This window comes from Chenopodium album, chromosome 20 (assembly GCF_948465745.1).
Source record: "Chenopodium album chromosome 20, dcCheAlbu1.1, whole genome shotgun sequence".
Lineage (NCBI taxonomy): Eukaryota > Viridiplantae > Streptophyta > Magnoliopsida > Caryophyllales > Amaranthaceae > Chenopodium > Chenopodium album.
In genome coordinates, this window is record NC_137853.1 from 34,629,068 (window position 1) to 34,653,683 (window position 24,616).

The 24,616-nt window shown below is 31.6% G+C and overlaps 3 protein-coding genes and 1 long non-coding RNA gene across 4 annotated transcripts; 3 read left to right on the top strand and 1 right to left on the bottom strand.

Annotated features, from left to right (window-relative positions):
• Positions 1 to 176: 176 nt before the first annotated feature.
• On the top strand, positions 177 to 1,353 carry LOC145599156 (uncharacterized protein At5g01610-like). Its single transcript, XM_081655566.1, has 2 exons — positions 177 to 302; positions 885 to 1,353. Exons 1-2 carry the CDS (start codon positions 198 to 200, stop codon positions 1,317 to 1,319), a joined length of 540 nt encoding a protein of 179 aa, XP_081511692.1. The 5' UTR covers positions 177 to 197; the 3' UTR covers positions 1,320 to 1,353.
• A 990-nt stretch (positions 1,354 to 2,343) lies between these two features.
• On the top strand, positions 2,344 to 8,627 carry LOC145599139 (HNH endonuclease domain-containing protein). The gene is made up of 3 exons (XM_081655549.1): positions 2,344 to 2,651; positions 6,217 to 6,336; positions 8,226 to 8,627. The coding sequence occupies exons 1-3, from the start codon at positions 2,423 to 2,425 to the stop codon at positions 8,378 to 8,380; spliced, it is 504 nt and encodes a 167-aa protein (XP_081511675.1). The 5' UTR covers positions 2,344 to 2,422; the 3' UTR covers positions 8,381 to 8,627.
• A 2,367-nt stretch (positions 8,628 to 10,994) lies between these two features.
• LOC145597092 (uncharacterized) lies at positions 10,995 to 17,353 on the top strand. Its single transcript, XM_081653266.1, has 4 exons — positions 10,995 to 11,196; positions 11,288 to 11,612; positions 16,565 to 16,742; positions 17,231 to 17,353. The coding sequence occupies exons 1-4, from the start codon at positions 10,995 to 10,997 to the stop codon at positions 17,351 to 17,353; spliced, it is 828 nt and encodes a 275-aa protein (XP_081509392.1).
• An 889-nt stretch (positions 17,354 to 18,242) lies between these two features.
• Positions 18,243 to 20,108, bottom strand: LOC145599503 (uncharacterized). Its single transcript, XR_014103778.1, has 2 exons — positions 20,047 to 20,108; positions 18,243 to 18,621 (listed from the first exon to the last, which is right to left on the bottom strand). It is a non-coding gene; the product is annotated as an uncharacterized LOC145599503 (long non-coding RNA).
• Between the last annotated feature and the right edge of the window lie 4,508 nt (positions 20,109 to 24,616).

Sequence of the window (24,616 nt, forward strand, 5' to 3'; positions counted from 1 at the left end):
ATAATTGTCACATGAATACATTATACAACTTTCTTATAATTAGCTTAAATTATAAACTTGTATAATTGGAGAGAGAATAATTATAGAAGCTTCATTATCACTACATACTATTTTCCCAATTGCATTTTTATTCAAATTAATTCTTCATAATAAGGAGATGAAGAGAGAGAAAATAGACTAGAAGAAAGAGAAAAAAAATGGAGAAAGCATTAACAAAAGTTGGGAGCTTGAAAGTTGGGAGTATTTGGATCTCTAAGAAGACCAAAGAAGAATTATCTACCGTTACTTATGATATCTCATCGGTATGTTTTCTTCTCTTACGCTGCCTGTTTATCTTTAAAAAGTTGTACTTTGTCAGCTAGTTTAGTTGGTAATGTTAGTTTTTAGAGCGTTACATATTCAAGATTTAGAATCTAATCAATCTAATCTCATCTATGTAAGTAATGCTAATGTTACATTCATTTGTAGCTTTCTCTCAACTAAAAAGTAAAAGACCATACACATTTATTTTAGATTTAGATAGCATCTATCTTTATGTGCTTGATATATATTGTATATTGATCAATGCTAGGGTACAAAGGCTTATTTTAAGCACATTCCATGAACATTATTGTATCAATTTTACATGTATTTTATGATGAAAATTATTTTAACATAGTGTAATTTTAATAGGGCGTCTCATAAATGATTATTCTAACTTGTACACACGATCATAAATTTATAATAGACATGTGCAATAAAAATGCAAAAATCTCGCTTTGGTGCCATAATATAATTTCACTAATTTCATCGTATTACATAATTTATGTTTAATTTTTTTTTTTTTTCTAATTTAGTGCCTTGGTGTTACTTCACACCTAACCAAAAGTTTTCTTCAAATGTAGTCTATTTCTAGTACAATTGAAGGAAAAGCAAAGTGGGTATTCAACAAGTTAAAGGGAAAGACTCAAAAACCCTTACCGGACCTCCTTAGAGACTTCAACCTTCCGGCGGGACTCTTCCCTCAGAACATCATATGCTACGAGTTTGATGAATCGAGATCGAAGCTCATCGTGTACATGTCCTCTCCTTGTGAGGTATGCTTTAAGGACTCGAGCATCGTGAGGTACGCTAATCGTGTTAAGGGCACGTTATCGAAAGGAAAGCTTACGGGAGTTGAAGGTATGAAGACCAAAGTGTTAGTGTGGGTTAAAGTGACTAGCATCAATGTTGAAAGTTCAAAGTCTGATAAGGTTTTGTTTACTGCTGGTGTAAAGAAATATAGGTCTAAAGATGCTTATGAATTTCCTCGTGATGCTGTTAAAGTGGAAGAATTTTGATGCATGTACTTTGTGTATATTATAAGTTCTTGTATGTTAGTCTTATTATGTGTGTTATTATGTACCAATTAAAAAGAAATTGTAACTTATTACTCTATGAAAAAGTATATATACATGCATGGCTCATTCTTATATGTATAGTAGAAAAAAATACATAGTATTAAAAGATATCTAAGCTCGTACTAGTTTTTCTATACAAGATTTTTACTTTTACTTATGTGCATGTAAAGGAAGGTGCATCCAATGACATATTGGTATTATATTGGAGTTTAATTTAAGTCAGGAATACTAAGAATTATGTGATTTTAATTTGATAATAAAATTTTATGTAATTTAATGGTATGAAAAATGGACTTGACCTCAAATGACATCCAAACTAAACATTAAATTAGATGAGCAAATATTGACTCAAACCAACTTGACTTGAAAATGAAAGGATTGAAATTAAACACCATCCCATGTTTAGCAAATTGAATTGATAATGCCTAAAAAGCGATAATCTGAGATCTAACCCATTAAACCTAAACTCAACTTAAAAGATTTCTTAATGGACTAGTCAAATGGTCTTGACTTGTATAAGACTAAATTACATATTTGCCACCTCAATTATACCCACAGTTGACAACTATTGATGTGGATCAATTCTCATGTTGAGGCTATGTGCCTTAGACTTGGATATGTCTACCCACGGACAAAACCACTAGCTAGTGTTGTGTCTAAGTTTTTAAAAGAACAACCAAAGCATGACCTAAATTCATGTGCCATCATGTTGTGTTTTTGCGCTACTCACAAATTTCACTTATTTTAACCTGGCAATATTGTGTAAAATAAATGCGGTTCATGCCCGACCAACTACCCAAAATAAAACATGTTGTGTTGTGTTGTGTTTACCCGTACTCGTAACATGGCGTGTTTTTTTCACGATGGTTCGTGCCATACCCTGGGCCAGCCCAACCATAGCCACCTTTATCCACTAGCCCTACCAAACACCAAAATTCTGCAACAAAATCTCTGCACCAAACCAAAAATGGCAAAGAAAATCCCAAATCCCAAGAACAACAGTATCAGAGGAGTGGAAACTGTAGAATTGAATACCCAATCAAATGAGTAAAAACAATGGCGAAAAAGAAGAGAATGATAATCAAAATTTGAGGCCAAGATTCTTTGATAAGAAGGCTAAGAACATGTGCTGGGCTAAAGCTGCTCTTGTCCCCGGCCGTCACCCTGACCGTTGGAGGAAGGATGTTGCCGGCAACATCGTTTGCAAGCGTTTCTGCAATTGTTCTGGTTGTCTTTGCTTTGAGTATGATCATATTGTCCCTTTCTCCAAAGGTCATTTCTCCTCTAAAAGATTCTTACTTTCTTACTGGGTTTTGTCTTATTTTTGTTGGGTATTTCTTTAATTTGTAATATACGCAGTTAGTTTTAATTGATTAATTTATTTATATGTTCTTGGATTTCTCTTGTATTTTGTGGATTTTGTGTGATTTTTGTTTGCTGAAACTTTGATTTTGTGTTTGAGTGATTTATGTTGAAATTTGGATTATTTCGTTGTAATTTTAATGGGTTTTTGTGTGATTTTAATTGGGTTTATGCCCCAAAAAGTAGATTTGATGTGAGTTTGAAGAAAAGGGTAGCTTTAGAAATGGAGATGAAATGATGAATAGTGCCAATTGGGTATTTAATTAGTTGATTGATTTTGTGTTGGGATTGGAGAGTGAGTAATGGGCAAAAAATTTGGGATACCCTGTATGGTTCAACTTGTATCTTGTAGCAAATTGAGATTTAGTATCCTGCGTTGAAAGTGATGAGTGGTGTATTTGTGTGATGTATGACCGATATCTTCTCGCATATTATAGCTTCGCTTGGGTGACTTTTTAGGTGGAAGTTAATCATGTGATGATGTGAATGACCAAGGATGACAATGTCAGGTTTAGGAATGAGGCTGCTTGCATGGTGTTAAGTTTGAGAGAAAAAAAAAATACATATATATATAAGTTGACTTGCTTTGGGAAAATTTGGATTGGCACCGAAAGGAGGTCAGTACAAATGTTATTATCAGCTTATCCAGATCAAGTTTACTTTGTTTTCTTTAAATGTTGCAAATTGGCAATTGATTGTTGATGGTTGACAGACATGATAGACTTTGCCTGACTATGAAGTTTGTAGGCACTTAGCATTATGTGTTGGAGTTATCATATTATTCTTTACTCTAAGCTAAGCTTGGGAAATTGTCAGTTCTAGGTCAATTTAACATGGATTTATCAACCCAAATGGAGCACATTTTGTGGCAATTAGTAAAGTGTTGTTGCCTTGTGGGAATCAAGTTATGATATGATATAGGGAGACTGGTTGATAGTTTAGGTGGCATCTCTTTGTAGTTTTGGTGGCATTTATCTTAAAGATCAACATTATCCTTCACGGTGTCTAAAAGTTGAAAAGGGGCCTGATTATATCTGTTCTAGATCGCCGCCTTCTCACTTTTCATTTTGAAGTTACACCAAATTTATACACACTTAATGTTATTAACTGGGATATGAACTGTAACTCGGTTGCTGATGGTTGTACTTTTAATAATGGAACTTTCCTTGCATTTTTCTTTATATGGCGTCTGAAAATAATTGATGACTCCCTCGGTCTCACAATCAGCTTAACTGTCTTCAAGACATGTTTTATAGTAGTGATGTGTGGTTGAATTCCATCAGGCATTGAAATGATGAAGTCTGGTGTTACTCTTCAAATATTATTTGCAACTAGGTTCTAAGAAAAATGAAGCACCTAGAGTACATATATTGTGTGGGGTGCCTAATACATGTAATTCTTATGCGCCCTTGGGGCAAGTAAGAAATGTATGTAGAGAACTTGGTGTAGATGCATGACAGATTGTTGTGCAATAGCACGGGATGTGTGATTGTGAAGTTGTCAAGAAATTATTGTTTATAAATTGTTTGAAATGAGACATTTTGTAGATCCTTTAGGCATGTAGAGTGGTTGAGCAACGAATTGCTGGTAGGCTTAAAATCAAACTTGAAGGCCATAAACAGAGTTAAAACAGCAATCACATGTGTGATGGATCCTTTAGGCCTGTAGAGTGTCTGAGTGGTGAATTGCTTATTGCCAGGCAGGCTTAAAATCAAACTTCAAGGCCTCAAACAGAATTGAATAGTAATCACCTTTTTTTGTTTAGGCCTGCAGAGTGGCTAAGTGGTGAATTGTTGGGGCAGTTTTGAAATCTAACTTCAAGACCTCAAACAGAGTTCTTTTTTTTTTTTTTTTTTTTTTTTTTTTTTTTTTTTTTTTTTTTGGGCGGTATATCCTTTAGGCCTGCAGAGTGGCTGAGTGGTGAATTGCTGGGAAGTTTTTAAAATCTAGCTTCAAGGCCTTAAACTGAGTTGATATAGTAATCAACTTTTTTTGCGCATAGACAATGCCTGTTGGCTTTCATCAGGAAGTTAAAATCCAATCCTGATCTCTTACTGGAAATGCCCGTGGGTATAAATAGCATTCCAGCCTTGGCCCCATTAGAACTTTACATCAAGAGTCTAATATTGCATATCTTCTTCAAGCTATAGGGGTATTATTTAAACATTTTGTAGGAGTGACTTTCATACTCACATCAATGTAAAAACCCCTCAAGTTCATCCAGATGCTCTGGAAATTGTATGACAAATTCAGGTTGTGATAGTTGATGTTTCCATCAACCAAACCTTTTTAGTGTGGCAGCTTTCCGTTACTAAATGATATGAGTGGATTACATAATTTAGATATTCATGCTCTTTTGCCTTGTTATCCTTAGAACTTTCCTAGTGTGATTGGAATATTAGGTTGGAAGTGAATTAATTCTTGGTCGAATTAATTAAATCAACCACATTTTCTGCTGTTTTTTCTCCTTTTAGGCAATTTACTGCTGATGTCTTTAACATGGTTGCTGCTTTTGACTTAAAACCCTGCTGTTCTTTGAAGCTGGAATGATGCATCATTGATTAAGTTATAGTGGCAAATCACTAACTTGTAATTAGTGATTAAAATTTCAAAGACACATGCTTTTGTCTTTGAGGGCTTGCAGTTCAATTGAGGTTTCTTTTAACCTAGTATTAAAGAATTTGTTTTTATCTTTTTTATTTTTTTGTTTGATTGTTTATCTTTCTAACCTCAATATTGTTTGGTTTTAATTTGAAAAAGAATCAAACACGCTAGCACTTATTTTAGAGGAGCTTACTTTGACCTTATTTTTACGTGATGTAAAGGATTTGCTTTGTCCTTGTTTCTTTGAGTTTTGGTCATATTTTAGACCGTAAAATTCTTTCTTTTTTTTTTTAAAAAAAAAAACCTCAGTTATGAACTGTCTTGAGGCATATGGTGATGCACTGTTAAAATGTAGTGCATGCTCTTTTGCACTCTCAAATGGGTTATTTGCGCAGCTGTCTGGAGATGTAATCAAGTATCTTTAGGTTTTTTGGAGGGAGATATAATAGAATTTATTAGGGTTAGATTTAACTGTCAAAACATTATCCACTTTCCTTTTTTAAAGATGAAAGCATCTTAAAACAAGGGAACATGTGAGAATATATGAGTATTTTCCAATTCCCTTCCTCTGCCTCACTCAAATTACTTTAATTTCTTTGCCTCTTCTTAAAATACTTCCACCCTGAATGAAGCATCAATTTTTTCATCAGACACGCTATGTGAAACCAATTGGGTATCTGAAAGGACAAGAATATTTATGAAGTGTGGTCTAATTTAAGTAATTTCACCCTTAGTTTTCCTTTGCATGGTGAGCATTTGCACTTGGTATAAATTTTGGTATGTTGGATGTGCTTTCTTATACAATGTCATAACTAAGTGACAAATTTTTACATTTCAAGGGATGCTTGAACATTGGAAACTGTCATTGTAGGAGGTGAATCCACAATGGACAATTGTCAGATCCTTCAGACTAGGGTCAACCGATACAAATCTGACAAAGAAATGGATCCCAAAATACTGAGAGGCTATTCCTGTGATTTGAAGTTTACTGGTATGTTTCCCTTCATTGCTTTTATTATTTTTTTTTTAAAAAGTTATTTTATGTTACTAATGTTCCATACTTCCATATTTGCACTAGATTGATTATTGTAATTATACATTGAGCATGTTTCATCATTGGCCCTTTGAGGACATGGCTGAAGAGTGAAGAGTGAATATGTTGATTCTCTGAGATAATTATTAGTGCATTTTTACCAAACATAACAGCACTTGTTACATGGATATTTGACGTTTGGAGACTTAGAATTGAAAGCTATCTTTTGATCCTTTTCAACTTCTTTCCACATGCACCTCCACAAAGGTTTTCGCTCATTGTTCAGATATTTAGCCCATTTTCTTTCTTTGAACCTACTAAATGCATATTGGCAAATTTATCGTAATGGAACCTTGAGATTTGCTCTTAGTTTGCATTTATGAGATCTCTAAAAAGTAGTGCATTTTAAGCGGATGATTTAATTCATTTCCGAATGCACAAAACTGGATATGCCTAGGTTAAAAATCTAGAAGCAAAAATGACAAGAACACAATGACAGAAAGGGCATGTTTAACTTGATTCGATCTTTATTACCTTCAAGAAAGTATAAGCAACGTAGTCAATGTGTGCTTTACGGTTTTTTATTTCTAGATGTTAACTCAGACACATCTTATTTCTTCATCTTTGACATTGGAGATGTATTGAGCATTGTTCTTGGTGTGAATGCAACAAATAAGGTGGAGGGGAAAAGTCAGGCCCGTAGTTCCCAAAATACAAAGAGTGGTGGGGATACCAACAACTCCTGCAAATGGCTGGCCACCCATAGTGGCCACTATACATATGTGCTGCCACTTGGGAAAAAGGATCAAATCTCTTTGGAACCCAATGATCTCAAGGCAGTAGTAGGGTCACCCTTCACATCCATCCCCCATCTAATCGATAATTGGGGGGAGGAGGGGGGGGGGGGGGGTGTGCCGTGTGGTTCCTTTATAGAGATAGGGGTGCTAAGGATAGGTGGGTTGACCATCACCACCATAGCTAGGAACAGGGGCCTTGTTAGGGAGACTTAATTGGGTTTTTACCATGTGGAGCTATATGGCCTTGGTTCACATAATTAACCATCATCCTCACTTGATATTTTCTATGTTCATATGCAATTTAGTAAAGGCAGTGGCGAGCACGGACGCTTATATCTACATCAAAACCCTCTAAATGCATGACTTGGTTCCCCAAAATTCTCCATTTCTCATTAGTGTTAATCTTCACTGTTCCAAGAAACATGGTGATAAAGAAAAACAAACAAAAAACAGCTAATCTGTGGCAAAACTACGGCAAATAAACTATAAAATTGAGAAGGGACTAGTGGTGAATAAAAATAGAAGAAAAGGAAGTAAAATAGGGGTTTTATACTACCTCCGTTTCGCATTATCTGCAACAAAGGAATATTTTATATCTCACAAATAATACCCCTTTGTTGCAGATAATGCGAAACGGAGGTAGTATAAAAAGTAAAGAGAAATTTGTGGAAAGGAAGAGGGCTTGAGCATCAAAGAATTATACTTATGCCTTGCTCATTGTCTCATTATCTAGGTATTTTTATAGCTCCTCCAGGAAGTATGTTGTATTAGATAAATATCCATTTTATTTTCCCTCTCTGGAAGATAAACTAGGTGTTTGATCATTGTAGATTTAAATTCAGCAAAGATGCATGAGCTATGGAATGTGATGTGGGTGAATGTCATTCCTCCATGACTTTAGGTGTGTAGGCAATGTTTCTTGCTTATATTATTTCGGCTAAATTCCTCATGCTGTATGCTATAGTAATTTTTGCCAAGAAACTTGAGTGATAAATGCATGCAAAACGTTTGCAATTGTTTGCTGAGCTTTGGAGTAAAATCTTTTTGCAGACAAAGAACTTGACATAGTTGAGATGGCTGTGTATGGGGACGTGATGCGGCCAGGGAACCAATGCCGCTGCAGGTCTATTGCTGAAATGCTTGGAACTTTCAAGGCCAAAGATCACATGGCGCCTTGCAAGCTGCCATACGTTGAAGAATCATGAGGTTTTATACTAAATACAAAGTATGAAGGTTGAAGATTTTTTTAAATAGATTCATATTGTTCTGGAGATCGCCAGTGCTGTCAAACTGTAGAACATAGGCAACATAGCATCTTCATAACAGACCTAAACTCTGTGGAACTTATTACATTTGATTATTGAATATTGAAAACAGGAGGCCAAAACACTTGAGCATAAACTAATTTCAAATTGCTAATTAGATTTTGTTATTGGATTTTGTTCTTCATTATTCTTGCAGTGGATGGCTGAAATTTGTATTACATTCGTGGAAAGGGTACCAGTCTACAGGTACTCATGGCTTCAAGATGATTCTCGGTAATAAAGATTTTCCATGAGTGTTAACTTGCACGGCATCATGTTCAAATAAACCTCACAAAACTGATCCAACCCGAATAACCTGAACTTAATTTGAAATCATTTAACTTGATTTTTACGTGAGCAAATATCAAAACGATCTGAATAGTTTCAACCTAAAAAACACTGGTTTTATTTTATTGTGAAATCGAAGCATTTGAGAAGTATATTATTAGCATAAGATGTCAGGAATAGTTAGTTATCAAGCTTCCAATTGTTCTACATTCTGTATAAAGCAAAGTAGATCACATATTCCTCATTTTCTCATCACTTCTAAATTCAAATATATCAGATGTAATTCATTTCAATGGATCAAGTTCGGATCGTGTGTAACATCATATCCTTTCTAATTATATTTATCATTTTTACTTTTTAGTAAGCAAAATCTGTAACATGCCTACATAAACCCCCAGATTTTTTTTTTTTTTTTTTTTTTTTTTTTGGGAATATACATAAACCCAAAGTTGACCCAACCAACTTTTTAAGTTTTTTATTTTTTTTTAATGGAAGTATGGAGCTATGTAAGTTTTTTTTTTTTTTTTAAAAAAAAAAAAATTCTATTATTTATTTATTTATTTATTATTTTAATTAATATCATTAAGGTGCTCAACTGCTATTTGTCGCTCCCATTTTACCAGGTAACGCTCCCTTTTTGACTTGAATGGACCACTATGCCCTTTATGCAATTTGGGTTATAAAAAGGACCTTGTTCCCCATTTGGACACAATACATGAAACGGTCCCCTTACTTCACGACATTGTTGTCCCGAGCTTCCCAAAATCGGTCCCCACGACCTTGCAACCAAATCGGTCCCCACGACCACCTAAATTTTCTATTTTCAAAAAACGTTAAATTTGCCGACGGGTCTTGGGTCATGGACGGCGAGTGGAACATACGTACGCCGGAGAATGCGTCGGATCATTCTGTAAGTTTTTTTTTTTTTATTTTCGGTAATTAGGACATCCGCCTAAAATTTCCGGATGTCCTAGGTACATCCGCCTAAAATTTCCGGATGTACCAAGGAACATCCGGAAATTTCAAGCGGATGTACCTAGGGACATCCGGAAATTTTAGGCGGATGTCCCTATTTTTTTTTTTTTTTTTTTTTTTTTTTTTTTTTTTTTTTTTAAGTACGTTTATTAAGTTTTTTTTTTTATGTATTTTTTTTTCGTGGTCTTGTGATTATTGTTGTGATTTAGTATTTGATAATTAATGTAATTTTGTTGTATTAATATGATTATTAGTAATATGTTTATTTTTTGTTTCATTATTATTATTATTATTATTAGTAATATGTTGATATTATTGTTGTTGTTGTAGTTGATATTATTATTGTTGTTGTTGCTGTTATTTTTATTGTTGTTGTTGTTGTTGATATTGTTATTATTAATTAGTAGAAATATAATTTTAATATTAATATTAATATTATTAATATTGTTATTATTAATTAGTAGAAATATAATTTTAATATTAATATTAATATTATTAATATTATTATTATTATTATTATTATTATTATTATTATTGTTATTGTTATTATTATTATTATTTATTTATTAATTAACGTTATGGTCTTATAAATTGTTTTGTAGTTGTTGTTATAATTTTTTATTATCATTAATATTGTTATTGTTTTGTATTTGTTGTTATTATTATTAGTATTGTTATTAGTATTGTTATTATTATTATTATTATTATTATTATTATTATTATTATTATTATTATTATTATTATTATTATTAGTATTGTTTTTATTATTTTTATTATTTTAATTATAATTATTATTATTATTGTTTTTATTATTATTATTTTGACATAAAGCATGTTTTGTTTAATTTGTATAGGATATGGAATCTGAGGAAGGCGGTGACGGTGTGAATTATAGTGTGAATTATATTATTTTGAGGAAGGCGGTCAGATGTACAAACAGTTGCCACTGTCACGTATAAATGGCAAAGTGTCTCAACATTGCTTGAAAGTTCTGGATAACGAGACGAAAAGGATGCGGGATTTGAGTTACCAGGTCCATGAACGGTGTGGATGTGCTATGCGTCTGACCCATGGTCTTCCATGTGCTTGCCAGATACATGAATCGATAGTTGCACAGACGGGATTGTATAGCAGCCAAATTCATTCTTTCTGGAAGACACTGGTTATTGGTTGTGATGGTGTTAACATTCCTGAAGTGGTAAATGATTCGACCGAGGAGGCTGCACATTTTCGGTCCCTGATCGACGAAGTCATGGAAAGTGACCCGGCCGTACGTCGAAATGTAACGCGAATCATTGAAGAGGAGCTACATCCAGATCATTCACACCTTGAAGAACCACATATCAACCTTAACACTCGTGGTCGACCGAAAAGAAATAACACCAGGCGTGATCGTAGCTATTTCGAGCATGTGAACCGTCAACACACTCAACGTGGTGGTGACCAAGAACCAGGTAATACTAAAATTCTATATTTAATATAAAAATATGTAAAATTAATACTTGTAGCTTTACTAATAATTTATCTTTTAATTTTGTGTTGTAGATCCAAGTGACATTAGTCAATGCAGGTATTTGAACTTGCTTCCAGCCCCAATGTTGCCGTACATTTCGTCTTGGAAGGATGTCATTGGTGATGGGAACTGTGGCTTTCGTTGTGTCGCCGACTTCTTCTTTGGCGATCAAAATAAGTGGTATGACGCTCGGGAAACAATAGCGAACGAGGTCGCTGGTCATCCTGATTTGTACGAACGGATTTACGGGCTTGGGCGACTTTGGATGAACGTGGAGCGTATTCGATGGGATGGTGGGGCTGTCGGGGAGCGGCATTGGATGGTTACAATTCAAGATTTATTTCCTATTGCTACGTGGTTCAACAACAAATATAACCTTAACAACAACAACAACAAATACAAATACAAATTCACAACAACAATAACCATAATAACAATAATAATAACACTAATATCAACAACTATAATACTAATCATAATTAAAAATATTAATAATAGTACTACTAATAACACTAATAATAATATTATTATAACAACAAAAAAAAAAAAAAAATTAAACAACAACAATAACCATGAAAACCCTACTATCAAATTAGTTTAATAATAATACTAATCATATTTTTAAAAATAATAACACTAATAATAATTATAATAATAATAATAATGATAATAATAATAATAACAATAATAATAATAATAATAATAATAATAATAATAATATCAACAATAATAATAACAACAATAATAATAATACTAACCATAACACTTCAAAATAACAAAATCCAAAAAAAAAAAAAAAACAAATTAACAACAACAACAATAACCTTAACATTAATAATAAAAACCTAATATCAACAAAATAATAAAAATTATCATATTTTTTAAAATATAATAAGCACAATAATAACAACAACAATAATAATAATATCAACAATAATCACCATAACACTTCAAAATAACAAAAAAAAAAACCAAAATCCGAAAAAAAAAAATTAACAATTTTTTAACGGGCCAAAAAAAAAAAAAAAAAAAAAAAAAAAAAAAAAAATTGGAACTTCCGCCCAAAAATTCCGGAAGTTCCATGGAGGATCCGCCTGGAATTTCCGGATCCTCCATGGAACATCCGGAAATTCTGGGCGGATGTCACACTTCCGCCTAGAATTTCCGGATGTTCCATGGAGGATCCGGAAATTCCAGGCGGATCCTCCATGGAACTTCCGGAATTTTTGGGCGGAAGTTCCTGGATCCGAAAATAAAAAAAAAAACAAATACCTCGTCTCCACCATCGCCGCCGCCGCCTACGCCCCTGCCACCAGCGCCGCCGAAGGTCCTCCCTCCGAATCTCAACCTAATCCGCCTCGAATCACCCATTTTCTTTTGTGTTTATGATGATTGTTGTTTTTTTAAAAAATGAAGAACAATTTTGGAATTTTTTTTTTTTAAAAAAAAATTGTTTTAGAGAGTAAGAGAGTTTGAGAGTTTGAGAGTAAGAGAGTTAGAGAGAGAAGTAAAGAAGTGAGAAATGTTGGTCGGGAAGGAAAAACCGTATTTATATATTAGGGGTAAAATTGAAATTTCAAGAAAAAAGGGGAGCGTTACCCGGTAAAATGGGAGCGACAAATAACAACCCCCTTAAGGTGCCATAGTAAGCTCCGTGATCTTAGCTGCAAAAATGAGAAAAAGAAGAATGTATAGTGAAAATTGGTGTAGACAAGAGAAACTCAAAGAAAGGACACAAGTCACACAACTACAAATGTAAGGGTCATCTCTAATTACACTTGGTATTTCTCTGTACTTGTTCTTCTATTTCACCCAATTACCCATTCTATAAGGCAAGGGACAAATTTATTTCTAAATCAACCAATTTGGATTCAAATCGACGTACATTTGTAATTGCACCATTTCTTGGAGAATTTGTGTAACAAATTAAACCACGGAGTACTCTTTACGTTGTGCAAGATAAAAAAATCAAAACGTTGGAACTTTTTTTTTTCTAATTTGGTGTAAAGAAAAGTACAAAAGACAATGATATAAACGGAATTTAATCTCAAATCTTGGACACCACTCAAACTTTAATCAATAGATTTTAACATAACAATCCTTTACAAATTGTATGACATGCATTTACAAGCAAAGGGAATGTACACCACTCATGTCAATCTTAACCTCTTAAGCACATATATTTTTACCCTATTAAATCGGCACCTCTCATAGGTTAAAGTCAGCTCCGCAGGTCAACACTTGAGAGTGGAGAAAGAGGTAAGGGAATCCCCCTACTCTTTAAGTCACAAGGTGAATATTCCACCAACTCTACTAAACTAGCTTGGTTTCTTAAGCACGTACTTGCCCCGTCTAAATCATCTAGGTTCGTGATTACAAACGAATGCTCTGTACGATTTATTGTTAATTTTTTTTATGGGGAAAAAAATCCTTAAAAGACCAGAAGAAGTTGTCACGGGATCAACGTCATATTAATAGAGGAGCAGCATTGTACTTTCAAACATCTAGAACACATGACATATCTATAAGATCTACTTTAATATTTAATGCATAAAATAATTAACTAAATGATCCAATTGACCTAAAAAAATCTAGTACTAGCAAAATGTTTGAAAAACTTTTGTAAGCATTAGATTAGAATCTACTCCTTCTCGTAGAACTTTCCAAATGCTGGGTGGTATGTAGATTATCATATAATATGAGCTATCTAAGCTACTAATGTAGTGATTAGCACTATTGTTTTGTTGGTAACCAAAACCATTAAAGACAAATCTGCTTGCTAAATGACATTTTGACATCTAATAATTATAATACCACATTTTCCTCTCTACATTATATAATATTACCCACTTTATAACTAAATCATTGTACTTTATACTAATATCTAATTATACTTCATCAAAATAAATATCTAATTATAGTTCTATTAAGTATTTTAGAATTTTGATTAAAGTACATTCAGCCATATTTTGATAGGTACATGTGTGATATAAATTGAACCCTCGTCTATTCTTGAATTTTAAGGCCATGAAGATGGGCAATGGCTAGCTATACACAATTGTGTGTGACACGTGCGTGCCATATGGGTTTTTAAGTATGGGACCTTACGATCAACAAGTTCATCGATCTCTTGAACTCACATTGTTGAGTAACTTTGTGGTTTTAAGTATATCCACATAGGTAAAAAGCATTGCATGCCAACTTAATTAATTCTCTTGTACAGTTGTACACCTTACTAATTACCATATTGTACACGTAATTAGTAAGGTTTACAAGGGAATTAAATCAACTAAACCATACACTAGCTATTACACTTAAGTGAAGCTGTTAGAAAATGATTGAGAGACATACTAAAGATGGACCTACCGTTTGACTTAAAACACCTTTTTTGTTTAGTTTATGATTAATTATCTTAGTATATGATTAATTAATAGATGTCTACATCACTAATTGAAGTATAAAGAGCTAGTTATGATAATAACATATCATGATATGGTTGGTGAGTATGGTTTTGATAAGCATGTACTTATACTTTATTTTCTCATCTCCTCCAACCTCCCACATGAAAAATATACATACAATTATTAAGTTATTTTACTATTAATATAACTTGGCTTAACTTAACATAGTATTAAATGTCCTCGTGACACGTAGGTGGGAATATCTTTATATTAATATCCTCTTGTCTTCAAGAAACATTAAAATATTCGCTTAATTAAAAAAATTGTATACTATTAATTGATCCATTCCACCATTAATATATGTAGTGTAGTTGGTTTTAAAGTCCAACCAATAATCTCATTGTGAATTTGTGATAGTGCTTGCTCCATTTTACCTTTGAATTTTCTTCTTCTTTGTTGTCATTAAATGTGGCATGATTACATCTTGCACCTTGCTAGGGTTAGACCACTCTCTCAATTTAGTAGCAACTTTACTAGCTAGGTTAAACCACTAATTACTATATTGAGTAGCAATAGATTTTAGTCTTTTAATTTTACCCACTAAAAATGATTAACGATATGCTACAACCATACATTCGTACATTGTTCATTTAAACTCACATTGAATCATATCATCAGATATTGCCATAAAACATCCGATCCATGAAACCTAAAGAAATGGATATAAAAAACTTGACTCTTTTTATTTTTTTTGTATTTATACTCCCTTTATTCTTTTTTTTTTCTTTATCTCATTTGCCTATTTGTTGCATACTTTAGAAATTACTATGAAAGAAATATGATATTAAATCTTCAATTACTTGTTTAAAAATTATACAATTATTTGCTGTAAAATAACGAGACATATCCAACAAGACTCTACATAAATATATACAAGTATGAAGTATGTTCTTTATATATATATATATATATATATATATATATATATATATATATATATATATATATATATATAGGGAGAGGCTCATGTGAGAACACCTCTCTTATATGAGAACACTTTATAAGTGAGAATAATTTATAACCATTGGATTAAACAAGATCCAACGCTCTACATCTACCCTGGTCAAAATAATGGCAATATTGTAAATTTTAGATTGTATATAAGAAAAATTAAAAAAATTGTCCAGCTTTTTCTCTCTCTAGAAATTAAACCAGCTCTTCCCTTTCTCTCTCTTCTTTCCCCAAAAATTTCTGAACGAACACTGGTTTGATCGATCTTAATGTAAGATATCTTTGAATTTCTACTTGAATCTACAAATATTGTTAGGTATTTGCTATTTTAACTATTTTTCCTTTGATATTTGGCTTCAATGTTCAAATTTTTGTATTGAATAAGGTTTTTGTGATTTTGTTGAAACCCTAGAAATCGCAAATTCTTCATCAAATGGATTCAATCTAAGCTATTACTACTTATGAACGAAGGATGTAAGTATCAATTTATTGATTTTGGGCATTTTACTTTGTTTTTATGTGAATTTTGGTAGTATCAATTTAAATTGAAGGATAATAATATTGGTGCTCTAAAGCTAAGCTCTTGAATCTGTTAGTTTATGGGAAATTGATTGTTTATTTTGGGATGTTTACTTATTGGATTTAATGGATCAATAATGTGATTATGATGTATTTCTCTCTCTTCTTCATTATCATCATTGTTTATAATCGGCAATAGTATTCTTGATGTTTGATTTTTTGCAAATTTAGAAATCACTTTTAGATGCTCATAACACGTTCGATAAAATGTCAAGCTGAAATTTAACTGCATGTTGCGTGTATGATTATGTAAATCAATATTGTTGTTTTGACTATCTTAGCTTAGATTAGCAAGTGTAACCTTGTTTTTAATCTCAGTTTTAAGCTTCTAACACATTTTTTTTTTTCAAATAGAGATGGTGATGAAGCACTTGTCAAAAAGAAAAAAAGTGATGGTGATGATGAAGCTGTAAAAATTGATGATCAGTGGTCTAGAAGTCCAATTGTGGAGTCATCTTTACTAGAAGCTATAAACAATGATCAAATTCAAAGGTTGGTTATCATCCATGGATACTGTTCAAGTTTTTATGAATGTTAGATATGTTCAAAAATTTTACTCATATGTTTTTTTTTTTTTTTTTTTTTGAGATTAAATTTTACTCATATGTTCTAAAACTTTACTCGAATGTTCTAAATTTAATTCAATTCTAATTTTAATTCTTATTTTATTCACATTTTATGTTTTCTACTAGAATTTTGTTGAGTATGCAGTATATATACATTCTAGTTCAATTGTTAATTTTTGCTACAACTTTATATATGTCTAAATTTTTTACCCATATGTTCTAAATTTTTATACATATGTTCTAAATTTTTATACATATGTTCTAAATTTAAACTCATAAGTTCCAAAATGTATAATGTAAGTAGCAGATTTAATTGAATCATGTAAGTTGTGTAAATCTATTTTTTTTTTTTAATAATGATGTAAAAAGTGGGATAGCGGATACCAAAGTCTAATGATTTTATGTTATTATATTGCAGATTGATCAAATGAAGAAATTGAGGGTGGATTTTTGTGCTAAAATATTATCACACAAGGAAAATGAGCTACATCATGAGATTACTTCAAGATCACGGAAATGGGCGAAAGAAAATAATTTGTAATAAAATTTTAGAAATAGCATGTAGAATTTTATATAGTATAATTATAGTAAAACTATTTTTCTAAAAGGTTGTATTCGAATATATAAGCTTGTCTTGTCTTTCTTGTGATCTACTTCATTGTTATGCATGCAAGAATATAAAAATACAATTTATTATATATTAATACTCATATGTTCCAAATTTTTACCCATATACTATAAATATTAATGTGAAAATATATAATGTTATATAAATTTTTATGTTCTAAATTGCTATTTAGAAATCCCCTTAGAACAAAAATATAGCATGTTATTATAAAATATTAGTCATATGTTCTAATTTTTTTACCCATAAGCCCATAAGTTCTAAATTTTTATAAATATGTTCTAAATTATTACTCATATGTTCTAAAATTTTAGCCTTATGTTCTAAATTATATGTTTATATATGTTTTAAATTATAACTCATATTTTTTATATTAAAACTCATATATTCCATTTTTTTACTCATATCCTCCCACCCAAATGCATCTGAATGAAATTTAAATTCATGCAACACACCCTCCCACCAATTTAAATCATTATGGTCTAAATTTTTAATTTTGAAATCCCATCGAAAACATACAAAACACATAAATTAAAAAATAGTACTCATGTATTCAAGAACTAAGAATTTAAGTGATAAATTTTAATCATATGGTCTAAATTAAAATTTTGAAATCGCATCGAAAACATACAACACACATGATTACTAATTATAACTCATATGTTCTAAATTTTTAGTCATATGTTTTAAATTTTTTGTCATATGTTCTAAACTTCAATACATACGAAGTATATGTATTAAATTCAAACTATAATCATTTTTATACTACAAAAAAAGTGTTATTCAATACACAAATTCAAAAAAATGTTATAAAATCATTAAGTATCATCTAACTTTCTTTGGACAATTTTGAATATCATGGTGACTCAATTCCCCACAACCTATGCTAGTAGCATTATTTTCAACATTACTTCTTGCATTCCTCTTAGCTTCCAAATTCAGCCTCAATCCTTGAAGATTAATCACAAGGTCTTTGATATCTTCATCATCGCCCTCTGCCAAACTAACACAATCATGTTTTGAACAACCACTCAAATGATTCAATATCTTCCTTTGCTATGAAACCAACCGCAAAAGTGATGCAACTCTTGTGATGATCAACCCTTGTAAATGGAGTAAATGCCATGTTGTACTTGTTTAGAACAAGAAGATCAAATTTCATTACACAAGAAATATAGCAGTACCTATTTAGAACATGTAAATAAAAATTTAGAACATATGAGTAAAAATTTAGAACACGTGATTAAATATTTAGAACATATGATTTAATATTTAGAACACATGATTAACTCAGAACAGAAGACACTATTTAGAGAATAGATTTAAGGCTGAAGTTTACTTAATTATTTAGAGCATAAAGGTAATGAGTTTATAAAACATAATTTGGACCATTAGACTAAAACTTTATAACATTAAAAAAAAATTTACAACATGTGAATAAAATTTAGAACATATGATAAAAAAATTTTGAACACGTGATTAAATATTTAGAACATATGATTTGAACAGAAGACTAATTTTTAAGAGCTTAATTTCAATAATGAAGTTTATTTAATTGTAATCGGAACATAAGAATCACTATTAAGAACATTTGAATGAAGAGTTAGTTGTTAAAGCTTATGAGCATATAAAACATAATTTGGAACATTAGACTAAAAATTTAGAACATTAGAAACAATTTTTAGAACTTTTGAATAACAATCTTAGATCATGTAAGTTTTTTAGAAAAAACAATTTAAGATTTAAAACATATGAGTATGAAATTAGAACAATATTTATAATAATTAATTCAAAGTGTACATGCAAATTTGATTTAAAACAAAGAGATTTATTATATATAGAGCATAAATTCAAGACTAAAGTTTACCTAATTAAGATGTTTGTTCTAAATTTTTACTTATATGTTATAATTTATGACTCATACGTTCTACATTGTTATTTAGACACCCCCTTAGAAAAATAAGAACATGTTCCAAAATTTTACTCATTTGTTCTAAATTATTTATCAAATGCTCTAAATTATTCATCAAATTTTACTCATCTACATCCTCCGTTATTACTTTCCCTTGCTTTCTAACATGTTCTAAATTTGTACATACATGTTAGAAAATTTTCAACAATGTTCTACGATTTTTGTTCATCCATAATTTTCAACCTAATATTATGAACCTGCAAAAATTCAGATTACAAATTTCAAATGAAACATTGATAGTCTGATAATATACACAAATTCAATCCAAACAATCAAGAACAATAAATTTAACCTAATAAAATTGAAAACATATTTTTGATTGTAAGAATCAAATTTAAATCAAAAATTCGAAAATAAGACGGAAATTCGAAAAAAAAAACGCATATAAATCGCAAAAATTGAACAGATTTCGAAAATTGAACATAAATCAAACATAAAACGAACAAACTCGAGCATAAAAATGCCAAAATCAGGGAAAAAGTTGTGAAAAAACTAAGAAAAATTGCATAAAAATCGAAGCAAAAAATCGCTTAAAAAATTGGGAAAAATTGCATAAAAATGATCAAACAAATCACAGCAAAAATCATAAGAATATAATGAGTAGAAAGAATTGAATCATAAGAATTGAATTACTTACCTAAGAACAAGAGGAGAGAGAAAGTCAAGCTTTATGGAGAGAGAGAGAGAAGCTGGTAATTTGAGCATGGGTTTGGAGGATGAGTTGAATGTGTGGGTAGGAAGGGTTTTATTTGAGCGTAAATTTACACTTTTGCCATTACTCTTGGAGTGTTCTCAGCTGTTGAATCTTGTTCTATTTAATGGTTGTGATGTATTCTCATATATGATAGATTTCTCATATAAAGACCTATTCTCACCGGATCCCTCCCCTATATATATATATATATATATATATATATATATATATATATATATATATATATATATATATACTTTTCAGAGATTCTTCATAGTTAAAGTTTATCTCTTCTCAAATTGAATATTTTAATGAAAAGAACAAAAAAGAAACGAAGAGATCGAGTTTGTACACATTAAATAACAGCAGAATATAGAGCTTGCTTAATCAGTAGTTGTAACTTGAAGAATTAATCAAACATGAATTGTATATGTCAGAGCATATATATATAGAGTACATACTACTATAGTGTAGAATGAATTTTTACAAAGTACTAGTATTTTTTAAGATTAAAATTCATTAGGGACATTATTATAAGTTGACTTAATTAATTAGGTGGTTTTGATTTTGAGTGCTCATGCATCAAGGCTAATGATCCTGGTTAGAAAATAGGAAGCAGCAATTATAGAACCCCATGTTTTTCATCATTATATAGTGCCCTCTACTCGTGCTACATACACACACCATGTTTTGTGACGCACCATGTCAATTTCTAAATCCTAACACTTCTTTATTTTATTCTCTTTAATTATAAGTTGTGTTTAATAATAATTAATTAGAGCCTTAGAGGGAAAGTACCATGAGGTGAAATTCATTTTTTTCCATATAATTATATTGTCAAATATATTTTTTGTTGTTTTGGTCATTAGTAGATACTTCCTCTGTTCTTTCATTATTGAAACGTGTAATGGATGCACAAGATAGATTATAGAGAGAGACCTAACTAACTGAGGGAGAAATAGAAAAATATATTCATGAGATGAGAAGAGAGATATAGATAAATAATGCGCGAACAAGAAAATATTGCGATAAAAATATTAATTAAGTATGAGGCTTTAATTTCACATAGAAGACATTGCAAAATATATTTTACAAAATGCGAGATTTTTTTTCACGGTAAAATACGGGGGTGCCCCTCCTATCACTGGAGAGGTGGGGTGAAGATCGAATCCAGGTCACTCTTGAGAGAGATGGACGGACAAACCATCCCTCAACTCCATGATCCTCTTACAGAATGCGAGATATATATACAGAGTTCTTTTTAGTGCACACTACATAGTGGGCAAGAAAAAAAAAATGTTAGTAAAACCAAACTTAAAAAAATAACTTTACCTAGCGTGGTTAGAGACACAATAAGAACAGTGGACATGTCACATAATCACCCCACACCTATGTCACTAAGTGATTATTTTTATTTTTTTGATAAAAAAAAATGATTAGTTAGTTTATTTTATTTTTCTACAACTAGTAATAAGTCCACGGACCATATCTAATGAAGCTAAAGTTAAAATATTTTTAGTAAAATCATTCTACAAATAATGAACGTACTGATATTAATCAATCTGGATTAAGAAACAAATATACTAGAGGATAAAATAACTTTACAACAATGATAGCAACAACCTTACCTCTCCCCTCTACTCTCCAGTGTTGTCCTACAGAGCTTGACAGGTTTAATTTAAGAGAGGCCTGGTACTGATTTAGGGTCTGTTCACATTTACTGAACTGAACTGAATTGAGCTGAAATGAATATTTTATGAGAGAGGGAAATTAGGAGCTGAACTAAACTGAACTGATTGAAGCTGAACTGAATTGAGCTGATTGGAGTTGAACTGAACTGAATTGAGCTGAAATGAATTTTTATGAGAGAGGAAAATTAGGAGCTGAACTGAACTGAACTGATTGAAGCTGAACTGAACTGAACTGATTGGAGTTGAACTGAACTGAATTGAGCTGAAATAAATATTTTATGAGAGAGGGAAATTAGGAGCTGAACTAAACTGAACTGAACTGATTGGAGCTGAACTGAACTGAACTGAACTGAACTGAACTGAACTGAACTGAAATTAAGTAAATATGAACAGGCCCTTAGTAGGATTCTTCATCCTTCAATATTATTAGATGATGTTGTTGACACATAATTTTATCATGAAAATAATAATGCCTAAATTTAACTTAACTAGTTTCAATTCAAAAATGTATTAATTTAAATGTTTCTATACATCCCTTAGAATTGCATATATCGTCAAACATACGTTGTATACATACATTTAAATAAATAGATTATTAGTGCAACTAACACAGAAACGATAACTACTTCTAGACTATGACTAACTATATATGTACTATACCATCTTAATTAATTATCTAGTACGGTCCATGCAATATATAGTTCAAACCTACATAATCTTGGCTGCCGGTGATATATGAGTGGTTAAAAATAGTCACCAACCCAAAAGAATATAATGCATGAACCTTCCTTCCTATCACATACAAGAATTAACCCTCCTAACTTCATAGCAATATGAATGATTAATTCTTATAATTGTCCTAAATATATGCTTACGTCTTCGTTATAAAACCAAATTAGTCAATCCTAACATTAACTATTTACCACGTTTGATTACCAAGTCTTCCCTTATACTGTGGCATGCAAGGACACTCTTCGTACAATTGTTGTGTTCACACTTCTTAGCTCAATTTTATATTAATGATACCCATAAAGTTGCCACCTAATACGGATTATGTTTTATTAATTAAGATCTTAATAAATAATATAATTAACGTTGATTAATGTTTTTAGGAGAACATTTGGTGTGATATGGGAGAATTACCTCATGATTAGGGAAAAAGTGTACATGTATTTCATATAAGGATGATGTGATATGAATAGGGGTGTCAATTCGGTTAAACAGTTCGGGTTTGGGTTGGGTTTATCAGTTTCGGGTTATAACGGGTCGGTTTATAACGGATTGAAATAATAAACGGGTCGGTTTGGGTCGGTTTTGAAAATTATCGGGTCAGTTCGGTTTGGTTTTTTTAATTGCAGTTTCTATTCGGATCGGGTCCTTATCGGGTCGGGTTCTAGTCGGTTCGGGTCATAATCAATTTGGGTTGAATTGGGTCGGTTTGAAAACGGGTTTAGCCCATTTAATGTGGGTTTCGGTTAAAAACAGTTCGGGTCTTAATCAGGACGGGTCGTAATTGGTTCGGGTCATAATCAGTTTGGGTTTAACTGGGTCGGTTCGAAAATGGGTTTCGGTTCAAAATAGATCGGGTGAAATCGGGTCCAACCAATATCGTTTCGGTTATAATCGGTTTAGATTGAACTTGGTTGGTTTGAAAACGAGTTTACCCAATTTGAAACGGGTTTCTAATCAAATCATATCGGGTTAAAATTGAGTCGGATGATTATCGAGTCGAATTAGTCATATAATGGGTAGGAACGAGTCATGTTATAATCAAGTCAAGTCATAAATAAGTTGGGTTTATCGAGTAGTGGGTTGAAACAGATTAGATCATAATCATATTGGGTAACAGGTTGTAAATGACTCAGTCATAACGGGTTACGGGTTTTAAACGGTTTGGTCATAACGGGCTACGGGTCGTAAACGGTTCGGTCACAACGGGTTACGGATTATAACCGGTTCGGTCACAACGGATTACGGGTTGGAACGATTTAGGTTTATCGGATTTTTATCGGGTTTTAACGGTTTTCGGTTTAAAACGGGTCGGGTTACTATCGGGTTTAAACGTAATCGGTTTGGGTTGCTTTCAGTTTCGGGTTGTAACGGTTTGGCTTGATAACGGGTCGGGTTAGTAACGGTTTGCACAAATTCAGTTTAGTTCAGTTTCGGTTTGAAAAAAATTGGGTCGGGTCAGTTTTCGGTTTCCAAAAAACGGATTTTAAACATTTCAGTTCCTTTTCGAATCGGTTCGAAACAGTCAGGTTTAACGGTTCGGGTCAGAAACTGACAGCTCTAGATATGAAGTTTAAGTTGTATAGTAAATAACGTGTAGTAGAGAACGGGGATATGTAACCGTGATCATTATTACAAATTACAATTAAAATACTTTGATTTCAAGAATACTTAAATTAAACGAAATTATGTTAATTGATTGTATTATTAAATTGAGATTGAAGTACAAAACATTTTTACAAACCTAATACCTAAAGAATAGCATTTTAATTTCACAACATATACTTAGCTTAATCCATTAGGGATTGGAATTATGTACAACGATTAATTAGGACCATCAATTGAGGATTATAAAACCCTAAAATTATCTTGACTTTAAAAGGGAAATCGATCTAATTAATGCACTGTAATTTGTTTGTAACCTAAACTAAAAGTCCAAAAAGTAGATATGTGCTTATTACATTAAAAGCCACATGATGTACATTCAACTTCTTCTAGATGTCTCACCGTATAGTTACTTGTAGAAATTGCTCAAGGAATGTGTCAAAATTTTCAATAATAATAGTAAACTATTACGAAGTTTTGGATAAACT